The 12,115-nt window shown below is 39.5% G+C and overlaps 1 protein-coding gene across 1 annotated transcript; it reads right to left on the reverse strand.

Moving 5' to 3' along the window:
- Positions 1-801: 801 nt before the first annotated feature.
- MACIR (macrophage immunometabolism regulator) lies at positions 802-11,361 on the reverse strand. Its single transcript, XM_053474465.1, has 2 exons — positions 11,238-11,361; positions 802-2,041 (listed from the first exon to the last, which is right to left on the reverse strand). The coding sequence occupies exons 1-2, from the start codon at positions 11,356-11,358 to the stop codon at positions 1,395-1,397; spliced, it is 768 nt and encodes a 255-aa protein (XP_053330440.1). The 5' UTR covers positions 11,359-11,361; the 3' UTR covers positions 802-1,394.
- Positions 11,362-12,115: the final 754 nt, after the last annotated feature.

Raw genomic sequence — 12,115 nt, forward strand, 5'->3', positions numbered from 1 at the left:
AATATGAATATCTTATGCCAATTAAAAGGTCTATGTCATACCAACAACAAAATGTCCCTGGCCTGAGTCCTGCAATCTTACTTTTGGGTTGTGAAACATCGGGCACAGGACAATAAGTCCTCATTGCGCATGCTAAACCCAGCATATTCTTCAAGTGAAACGCAAGAACTTGTATTCTTGGCTGGACCATCCTGAGAGGAGCTCCATGAGGTGCCTGAATCTGTATAACTCAGAAATAGGCCAATATGAGTCAAACATTTATTTGTTTTATGGAGCTCTATACACTTGTCAGTCTTCTCTCTGGCGCAATGTATAATATGGTATCCAACGTCAAAGCAGCAACATTTCAAAATGTATGAATCTAGAATGACAGAGCCCTTGAACGTCAAAATAATAACTAGGCATTAAACATATCTTTAAAGTCACTAACAGAACCAATCTTCAAAGAAAGCAATCGTAGTTCAAGTTAAACTTAAAGATTCTGGTTTCACATAGACAAAGGAGAACAAAGTGTAGCGCTAATATTGGGACTGTGAACTGGTAAATGTATCTTCAAACACTAGTTCTACTTTGCCTTTTTACATTCCAAACTGTTTAAAGGTTATGGAGATATTATATAATTTAGTTTGGAATCATTTTCAGATCTGTAGAACATTTTCTTTTTGCCAAATCTACAAATTATTCACCCAACAGCCCTAAACGAACCCCCTCTTTCTTATATCATTCCAATCATTTATGTTTGCTGCAGTATTGATTTCAAACAATGATTGGCTATTTGTCTGAAAACAGAATATTTAAAAAAAAAATATCTTAAATTGATTTGTTTCAGGAAAAGTGTGGCATGTTGACTAAAGAAATGTCTTTTACTAATTGTTTTTCCAGCTATTTCAACCTATTAAGCTTAAGATTCTATATAATTAAACATCAAAAAACAAACCTCTGTGAATGTCTCCAATACCAAAATCAGACCTAAATCACAAAACATTTAAGTTTATTTCTAGCCGCCATTTAAAACTATATTTCACTTCACCAACCACAATATAGCCTAGTTTAAAACCAGTGACAAACTGTGTTGACACTTCTAGATAAAAAATAAAAATCAGATTCTTCCTACACATTGAAAACAACTGAATTACAGAACATTTCTGTATAAACCCAGAAGGATTTCTGTAAACCTATAGTTTTTACTATGCATACTACAGTCCGTTCAAGTAGAAATGGCTTGAAAATGTCGTGCACCAGAACCCAACTTATCTTTCAGTTCAGCCTTCACCAAGGTGCTTGATTTCAATTTAATGATTGCAGTGCATTTTATACTCCTATATAGCATGAAAGTTTATTTCGTAAGAATTTTCCTCATGAAAACCATGACAAAGGACCCGCTCTTAACCTCTTCAGGTATTATTTCTGGCAAACACTCTATCCCCTCGTAGGTTAAGATGCTGAAGTTGGTATTGCAAGACTTCAGTGTCTGCTGATTCCTTGATGTTCATTTTATCCAGGTTGAGGTAGTCCAGGGACTTTGAGTGAACTTTCTTCCCCTTAAGAAGGCAAACTGGCAGTGGACCATGAACAGGCTTGTAGGACTCATATGGAATTACTTTATTGCACTTATCCCCTGAACTTGGCATTCGTCTCCTTCTCCTTCCATTGACTGCAGGGATTTCGTATGGCTGGTAATGTCGACCTCTAGTTTTGTAAATCCGAGATGATCGTGAAAGTCCAGAATCATGTTGCTTAGATCGTAAAGTTGGCAAAGTTTCTCCTGAACTCTCTTCTGCTGATGCACATTTATGAGCCAACTTTAAAAGCTCCTCGCCCGTAGTAAAACCAACCAAGTAATTGGAATCCATATGAAGGATCTGATATCCTGATACAGTTCTACGAATTGGGGAACATGGAGTGCTAGAACAACGAGGTTTCTCTCCTTCTGCCTTTGCTGGAGAATTCCGTTCTACTGTACTAGGTACTGATATTGATGAAATGCTAGTCCTGCTATCTCCATTAATATCAACTTCCATTGTAGATTTTCCTCCTTTTCCTAGGACAAGGAACAAAAAATAGTATCAGAATCATAAAGATATGGAAAAATAACAGACCAGAGTTTGACTTAAGTTTTTCTCTACAACCCTGAAAAAGTGCCATCTTAAACTCAACATGGTAATGGCCTGGTAAGACTAGCGGTAAAAGCCAAGTTTGGTACACTTTAATGTATAGGAAGTAGAACTGGATTGGGCTGTTCAGGTTACACAATGTTCCTGTATTCAGTTAAATATGCCTTTTAAATGACTAATGCCAAAAGGCTAACTTGGAAAGTGTAAACAAACCAAAGACAACTCAATGATAAAACTAGAGAAGGTCACTGTGACAGCAAGGGCTAACAACAAAAGAACAGTATGCTGCCTGTAATCCATTTGACATAAATGTGCTGAAGGTTCAATAAACACGTAACTTATTTATCTGAACAGGGCTGGCAAAAAAAATCATCTTGGCAGCTGCAACGGAGAAAAAAAACAAAAAGGTACAGGAAACGAGGCGCCAGCTGGAGAGATGAGATCACGTCCCCTAACCAGTCAACCTGGTGTATAAACCAACGCAAAAACAATAGCACCACACCACAGGTGATAAATAAAACTGATACTCTCCCAACGTAGTATGTGCAGCACCCTCCCAAGCACTCCAAATCTTCAGATGTCCGGGCGCAAATACATGTGGGGAAAAACAAATACTGAAACGGCAAAAAGATGTATAGATGGGAGTGATATTTATGCACTCACAAAATTCCCAGGATAAACAAGCTCATCGAAAAAAAGTCTTTTATTCCATTCCAAATTATTTTATTTAGTCTCTTATTATTATTTATCATTTACACAGTGATACCGTGGCATTGGATTTATTTATTATTTGTTTTTGAAGCTTGGAATAAAAGAAAGATCTTTCGATGAGCCTGTTTATACTGGGAATTTTTTAAGTGCATAAATATCACTCCCACCTATACATCTTTTTGCTGTTTCTGTACTGCACTATTGTTATTGGTTTGGTTTTTTCCCCCACATGTATTTGTCACCTTGTGTGCATGTGGTCTACAGACATTTTACCAGAGAGGGACCTGGAATTTGGGAGCTTGTTCCAGTACACTCACTCTAACACGAATGGACAGTTACTGTAACACAATACCCTTACATCCAACACTGTACACCAACACACTCTAAAGACACACACTCTAAAAACCGACACCCCCACACACACTCATTCTAACACCCCACAGAGTCTACCATAGTACACCAACACACATTCACTCTTTGTAGCACCGTGCACTGACACTGCCCTCACACAAACAGTCTAACACTGTACACTGATGCATACTGTGCACAGTTCACCCAAACACACATTTATTGTGCCTGGGTATCATACGCTGTGTACCTGGCTCCGCTGGCCATGCATAGGAACTTATTGCTCTGCACTCTACATAGCTTTTTCATTGCTCTGGTCTCTGCATGTTGCTCCGTACACATCCTGGGCTCATATACACTAACAATATATGCAAATACACATACTCTCAATCTAACACCGTACGCCAACACCTTAACAACTAGATGGAGTTGGATTATGCAAATTATGTGGGTCGGGCAGAGTGGGTGGAGCTTTGGTGACAGTGGGTGTGGTAATTGACAGCTGTGTCGCAAGGACTCATGTTACACTGATTGTAGCGACTGTTTAGAAGTTGTATTCTGGAAAAGAAACACTTTATACACAGGAAGCTATTGTTTGTACAAAGAAGTAGACAAACCACATGGGACTAAAATAGTCTCTACGGCCAGCTGTACGTAACAATGTTTGTACGGTGTGTTCTATGTTTAATTAGATTTCTTTGTATTTGTTATAAAGTGATTGTGAGTGCTATATTTACCTATGATGTGGGTGGTTACGTTAATAATTCACTTATTCCAGTGGTAAAGTTGGGGGCAAATTTTCAGTCCTGGATTCACCCAGCCCTGCTTTTTAGTGAAGGAGACGATATAAGCAGCCGTGTAGTACTACTGCTTTAATTGCAAAACAAAAAGTACGATATTGTAGAATATTTTTTAATTTATCATTTTACATTTTGGGGGATCTACAAACCTCTCCCCCCAACATTATATAAAATACTCAACTGCATACCAGCCCACTCACACACACAGAACGTCCATCTATCACAAACTGGGTTTTGTTAATGATTAGGGAGGCTGATTTATAACAATATACATGTTTATATTTCTTTACTGCAGCAGGAGTATACAAAGAGCACCAGGAGAGGTTGGTGTTAAATTTGGAGACATAACAAAAAGGTAATCATAATTCGACAAGAAGGAAATATTAGTGTCACTTACAATTAAATGGACAATGCAGCCATTATATGCACTTAAATGCATATGCTACGCTAGGTGGGATAATCAGGGTACATAATCTCTTATACATTTGCCCCTTTCCTGCAGCTCTGTAGATGCAGCTTCTCCCTGAAAATATTTTTTATTTGCACTCGTTTGGTGAGGCTGTCAGGAACCTATATCGTCCCTTTAATTATCTGGAAGATGTAGAACAATCACAGATTGAGGAATGCATATAGCACGGTAATCGGGTAAGAAGCCTTAAAGGTACGGTTCCAAACACTGATTGGACTCTAGCATCAATAGTAGATTTGTCATTTTATTCTTTCCACTTAAGGATTAAGCAGAAAATCACGAGAACATTTAAGCAGCTTTTTCAGTTGCTATGGAAACTATCCATCGCTGTCGGTGACTACTTTTGTGTCACACACCAGTCGTCCCCGGCAACAAATATGAATGAGGGGGAAAAAAAATTAATAATGAAAAAGTAAACTTCCGGGAAAAAGCTTAGATATTCAATAGTACGAAGGGTGTTTAAAATTCTGCATTTCATTACAAAGTAAATGTCAGCACATATTATAGGACCTTTAACACATACGTTTGCTATGGTGAGGGAAGTCTCAAATATGGGATTATTGCATATACCAAGTGCACTAATATCTCTATCCAGTTCAAAAAGGCTGTATACTATAACATAAGAACTGGGGTGATTTATAGTAAGTAAAATCAGGGAACTGCCAAAGGCCAACATTTTATATGTTCCGGGGGTAGGGTTAAAAAATTATCCTTGTGGCAATAATGATAACATAGCATTAGCATACATTAATATCATTAAGGTGTGTGCCAACATCTCCTGCAAAAAGGTTTCAGCTTGCCTATGCATAAATTAGATATGAGAGATTATTCAAGAATCTTCCCCCAAAAGGGACACTCCAGCCATCCTAAGCACTTTAATGCTTATGATAGCAGAGCGCCACCGTTAACTTTTGCTTTACTTGTGCAAATGTACGGAGGGATTCACCAGAATCTCCTCTGTTTTCTTGCCCCCCCCCCCCAGCTCCATGGCTTGGTCAACAAATGTTCATTTTCTGGTATAAAGACTCAGGCATCCACTACAGAATGGGCAGATATGTCACGCCATAAACAACTCTGATTCACAGTGTATTTGTGCTAAAAGATGTGGAGGTGGAAACCGTGGGCACCGTTTCTATGGTTGCAATATACTCAGTGCAAACAGAAGAACGCATCTCCAAACCTTTTATACGGATAATAGACAGTCCATTTCTGCCAAGTTTAATTTGTGAAAAATAGAAACATTTCATTAAGCTGCGACTTTTCATTGTACGACAAGTTCTTACGTTCCCACCAAAATTACGAGATTGTTAAAAGGGACAATCGTGATTTAACAACCAATACGAGTGGTATATAAGAGATTGAGGCTAATGCTTCATCCAGATCCACCAATGTATCTACTGAAGCGCAAACCGATGGTGGTGGGGCATATTCATGGAGGGGTTTCTCAGGAACCTCTATATGCATTTTCGTGCAGAAAGAAAAAAAAAATCTGTTGAAGGTGAAACTAGGGCTGGAGTGTCCCTTCAAAAGAGCTGTTTTCATTTATTATCCATTCCTCTGATGATCAGATAAAGGCATCATTGATTTTTTTCAGAATATAAGACAAGACCATGGACTGAATAGCATACTGCCCAGTCTCAGTTTTAGTGGGACAATTTTCGGGCACTGTCCCTCTGGGACAGGTAGCTGCCCCATTATCATACTTTAGTGGGCAGCGAGGATCATGATCTTCCCTGACTGGACCCACGAGCTGTAAAATCTATGCTGTTGCAGCTCAAACCTCCATTGCTGCTCTCATGTGGCCACCTCACAAAGTTCTCAAGCCAAGCACCACGAGGTGGCTCTTCCTGTAAGGCGGGTGGAAGGCTACACCTCAATGCCTTCCGGTGGCCACCCGGCCCTTCTCTCTGCCTCTTGCCACACCCCAAACAGCTGTCCCAATTTGTACATCTAAAATGTTGGGAGTTTTGGAACAAGGTTTGAGTATCAAACGGTCCGAATTTTTATTATCCGTCATCAAATCCTATGTATCACCTGACAAGTGTTTCTTGTCTAAGGAATTCAGCATCATTAGAATTGTTTCAAGTGCAGCATTGAATTATAAAAGTAACTGAGTAAATCTGTAAGAAGCCCAGAAGAAACACCATCCCCAATGCATCAATGTATTAATGTTGTTTATTTCCAGCAGCTACTAAATATGATTGGTACTATCATATTGGAAGAATTTTGGTGCCAGGATCATAACACGCAGTATGTTCTGTTAAAAGGACAAGCCCGTCGGGTTTTCATGCGTTCTACTGCATGGATATTGTGAATTGGGAGATACCAACTGGCACAGTGGACAGGTCGTGGAGGAAGAATATGAGATAGAAGTCTACTTTCCCAACTGCATTTAAAATGGAACACACTAATTAGCATTGAATAAATGCACAGAACCCCATGCAAAATGGATTGCAATGTGAATATTACTTTAAGAACATTAAAGGGGGTGTTCCTTTAAGAAATATTTATTCACATATAGCTACATATTATTGATTCTGGAAGTGAAACTATGCTACAGTTTAGCATATGTTTGTCATCATGGAGCAATGAGACACAAGTAGCTTTTTAACAAACCAAGAAATCAATCCAAGCCACTACCTTTTGTGTAATGAGAACATTATCCTATTTAGAGCAATCCTTGGCATTTCTGGTTATTCTATTGTAATACAAAACTTCTTGGCTCATTCATATTGTCGCAACCATCCTATCAGAGGCCCTAAAATTATGTAGATGCCGCCACAAGAACATGGTTGTGCCCACTTTGGTAGTCACTTTGGTAAGGGACGCTAAAGTCATCACATGGACTTTAATGCATTTCATATCTACATGGTTCCTTTAGATTTTCGTGATGGTCTCACTTGCAAATGCATGGGGGGGGGGATAATATATTTCCCTGCACGTGATATACTCGCCTCCAGCAGGATCTAGGGCTGGCTCAAGGCAGGGGGTGCACATGTGTGGAAAGTGATTCAACTAATGTCAATGGTAGTTCTTTCCTGCCACTGATTGGCTGCTTCATGCAGCCAATCGGGGACAAGAATCACTAGACCATGGAAGAGGACAGCAGCTGCAGGTACAACCAGTTAATGTTGTGTGCCTTTTGGCATGGGATAGGTGCCAACAGGCAAAAGAACAACAACATAAGATTACTATATTGACAAAATAATCATCCTTGTTGATTTATAGTGTGAAAATAAGCAGCAAATTAAAAAATCAGGAATGTTACTGTTCCCGCTTGATTATATGCATAATACTAGTTCAAGATCTGTAAATATACAGAGAGGCAAAAATAAGACTAAGGGCATTATGTTTGGTAGCGCAAGAGAGATCCCATCCATTACCTAGAGGTATTTACCCATAAATGAATATCCTAGATCACCAGACCCTTATATAATGGGCTGCTAGATGGGAGCTAAAAGCTTCTTGTCCGCTTACACACTCTAAGGGGATATGCATACAGAGAGATTCGGTGCAAAGTGACAAATCTTGTTTCCATGGAGATTGTTCCGTATTTAGAACTTTGCACCACATCTGACCTTTATATATAATCCCCTATGTTTCAGTGTCAGTAAGCTGAACAGCTTTAGTACATGTGGACTATTTTCCCCTTTTAATCCAAACAGAAACATAAATCTGTTCAAATCTAGTAAATATAAAAGTAATCATTTTATAATATACCGTAAATATTATATAATATAAATGAAAAATGACTAATAATTACTGAAAAAAACGTAGTAATTGTAAAGTACATTTCTGTACAGTGGTTATTTAGGGAGGGAGTCTATGAATTCTACATTCTGCACCACACTCTTTAGTACGTTCTATCCAGTGTGCTGGGTTACGTTAAAAAAGGTAATTTTATTTAGCAGCATTTAAGAGCCATTCAGCCCATCTAGTCTGCCTATTTTTTATGATGTAGCGACTCAGACTGTTATCAGTCCTCGGTCTTGTCTTAGATTCAAGATAGATTTATGCCTATCTCCATGTGTGTTTAAATTCCCTCAATGTTGTAGCCTCTACCACTGCTGCTGGGAGGCTATTCCATTTATCTACCAAACTAGCCAATATAAAAGATGAGAGTTGGTACCGTGCAATATGGCAAACTAAAGTATACAGGAAAAATCAAAGCTGTGAAAATAACAATTAGAGCGGTATTTAGCAATATATATATATATATATATATATATATATATATATATATATATATATATATATTCTGGAGGGATGTAGATTTTACCTTAAGCCAATGGGAGCCCAATATTAATACTATTACACATCTTACTGACTGCAGTGCATACATTTTCTGAGCAATACAGTTTTGCATCTGCCACGAATCTGAGTCTGAGGGCACCTGCAGAGATCGCTATAGATTTGAATAGTATTTGCATGACATCATTAGAATAACTATTTAAATACAATTGAGTGAAATAGAAAATGGACATCTGTATGTTATTTGTTTGTGAATACTGCTTGTGAAAAAGAAATAATAATAATAAAACATATATAAAAAGAAATTCAGATACAAAATGGTTAAACCGCAATCATCACAGAAACCAACAAACTGCCAGAATTTATAATACGTTGCACCAACACAAACGATTATTAGATATCAAAGTGTAATCGATCGCAGCTAAAGGGAGAGTGTCACAGAAAAAGAAATAGTCGTTTTGTTTGAGCATTAAATATGTATACGGTGATGTCATGTAGATAGCATCATATTGTTCAAATAAACCTGTATCTGCGCATGTGGAGGGTGCCATTGTAGGTAATCAGGTGATATTTAAGCAAGTTCCCTACACAAGCCTTATCTTTGGAGCAATGCTAATGAAGACCTGCTTAACTAATGAGGTCCTTTCATCCGTCATCTAATCTACTAATTAAAAGACAACCCCTGCCCTAGTTTTGAGTAAAAGAAATAATGGAAAACATCTTGCATGCAAATCAGCATATGCTTTCTTCAGCTACTAGAGTTCCTCTGTCCTATTTTCCTACTCCCTCTGGCTGCCTCTACTGCATACCTCCCAAACATCCCTTTTTAGGAGGAAAAGTCCCTCTTTTGCCCCGAAAATCTCCCTGTCCCTCCCACTTTTCTATTATCTCACAATGTTTGGTGGGTGTGAGTGACTCCCAGTGTTCTACGGGTCTAAAAAGTTACAATAACGTGTACAGAAACGTTGTGTATATAAAATACATCATTCTAATAAATGCTGTACTCCGTTACATAAGTAATCATCTAGATGTCACAAAGTCATATAAAAAGTCTTGATAAAGCCCCTCCCCAGCCACACCCCTAACCACACCTCCTAAAACAAAAGGAGTCCCGCTTGGGCCATTTGACATTAGTATGTATGCTGGTTACCAACGTTTCCTGCGCATGCACTGGGGTGCGGTTACTATCATTATTACTTGCTTTAGGGTTTCTTTTTCATTTTAAATGCCCTTTGGTATTAGCCAAACACAGCTTCACTTTACTGTATGGAACTCTTCCTGCAGTGGTTTGTAATATTTTGCAATATCAAAGTAGGTACAGTAAAGAGCCCTTTTAAAGTGATACAATACTAAACAAAAATCTGTAATAGAAACATAATTAACCCCTTCCCTATTGAAAGAAAGAATGATGAGTGAACTATAGATACAACTTGAGTGAATGAAAAAATATAGAAATAAAATTTACTTTTTTTTTCTCTCTCTATAGGTCTTACCAAACCGTGGTGGTTTATCTGAAAAATGATGTCACCCAACTGCTAAGAGGATGCATTTGTGTGTGTATACAGTAGCAGGGCCTGGCTGGGAATGGAAGGTGGTGCTGATCATCTCACTGTATAATAACTTTCTGCAGCATCATGCTGTAATGGCTCAATGTCAGAGGGGGGCAGATGCAGCCGGAGGGTCGATTGCAAAATTAACTCATTGCGTGCCTTGAAGGGTGGGCAATCAACTGAGCTCCAGAGGGACCACAGATGGTTAAAACCCATGAGCTCGATCTGAGCTATTGGAAAGCCACATTATAATTGGTTTGGAAGTGCAGAAATGTGTAATTATTTGATCCATACTGTGTGTCAACACAAATCAAAATGTTATTAAAATAATCACTTTAGGCATTAAAAAGCAACATATATTTACATTACACAGAGATTTCCTGCTGAACTCGTGCTGCCCCACCCCAAGTGACTTGACACATTCTTGTTTCTGGTGAATTGAAATGAAAACAGAAACCTTGCTGACTTTCTATTATAAAAAGCAGCCTGATCCTATTCCTCCCCAGATCCCCCAAGGTGCATAATAATAGGTGTTATTGGCACAGAGCCCCAGAGGCTCGGAGCCACTAGCCAGAGCAGATGATCTGGCTTGTCCTCTCCACCCCTCCTTGTCTTCTCCCAGAGGTCCTTCCTACAGCTCCCAGCTGCGATCTAACCGCCGGGGTCACATCCCCTGCACAGCACCGCCTGATAGCAGCCGCCGGGTGTGATTTGTATCAATCGGAATACAAATAGAACGTAACGATCGACCCTGATCGGCACGGAACGTGTGCGCATTAACATGCAGCCAACAGCATTTGGCAACACAATGGAATCAACGCACCATCCCACATATCGTTTGAACACATGCAGTAGCCGCCACCCCGCCTCGCTATACATCATTCATCTCTATCAATGCATTCGCTATGATGACCCAACACAACCCAAAAGCCACTGTAGCCTGCTGCGAATGGGTGATCTGCCGGGTGCTCGGCTTATTTTTGTGTTACTGTACCTCGGGAGCCGGTGCCTCCTCTTCCTGCTGCCGGAGCGCTAGTGGTTGGAACACACAGCTCTGGCAAGGCAAGTATCAGAGGGCGAGTCCAAGCCCCACACACACGCATCCACACACACATACACACACACACCGGGAAGAGGAGGAGAGAGGAGGAGAGAGGATGGAGGAAACGCCCACAGCTTCACTGACAGCCTCTGCTCCATGCCTTACTCCACGAGAGAAGATGCCCCTCTCTGGGCTAGTACTAGGGCATCAGTACCAAGGACACGTCCCATCCCTGTTACACCCATCAGTAGGAAACCACACAATGGGGTGCATCACATTTACTGTTTAATACAGATGTGTCCCTAACCTTAGTACATTGTCAGCATGTGATCAGTACAGATTAGTTATAAAATATAAGTGGAAATAAAAATAAATTGCACCAGCGCCAATGAGCTGCCAAATGATGTAGGTTTGTTCTTGGTGGATACCATTGAACCTGATAGATACCATCTGTGTTCAAGTAGGGAGTTGCTTAAATCATGTTAATAAACCCAGCCTGTAGTTTGACACCCCAGTATCTGTAGTACTTCCAAGAAGGGGGCACATTGGAGAAGTGGAAAGCAGGTAAGACCGCCAAGCAACTGCTTATCAATCACCAAGAAAATAAGAACCAGGACTCTTAAAATATTTCCTTGCAACACCCTTCTAATGGACCACCTTGCGACAAACCCACTGCGACCTAACTCAATGGCTGGGCATGAGCCTGGCTTAAGGAATATGTTTGCTCTCACATGTACCCATTGTACAGCGCTACAGAATTTGATGGTGCTATATAAAACAATTAATAATAAAAATGTCTTTTGGTACATTTTTATGGAAAATTGTATTCT

The sequence above is a fragment of the Spea bombifrons genome, chromosome 1, assembly GCF_027358695.1.
Source record: "Spea bombifrons isolate aSpeBom1 chromosome 1, aSpeBom1.2.pri, whole genome shotgun sequence".
NCBI classification, from domain to species: domain Eukaryota; kingdom Metazoa; phylum Chordata; class Amphibia; order Anura; family Pelobatidae; genus Spea; species Spea bombifrons.

What these genes read in the sequence shown, in the direction of transcription:
- MACIR (XM_053474465.1), bottom strand. Translation starts at nt 11,358, where the DNA reads ATGTGTGTGTGGATGCGTGTGTGTGGGGCTTGGACTCGCCCTCTGATA. An exon ending in AGGAGGCACCGGCTCCCGAG is followed by an intron (nt 2,042 to 11,237) that starts GTACAGTAACAC and finishes TCCTTGTCCTAG; the next exon opens with GAAAAGGAGGAAAATCTACA.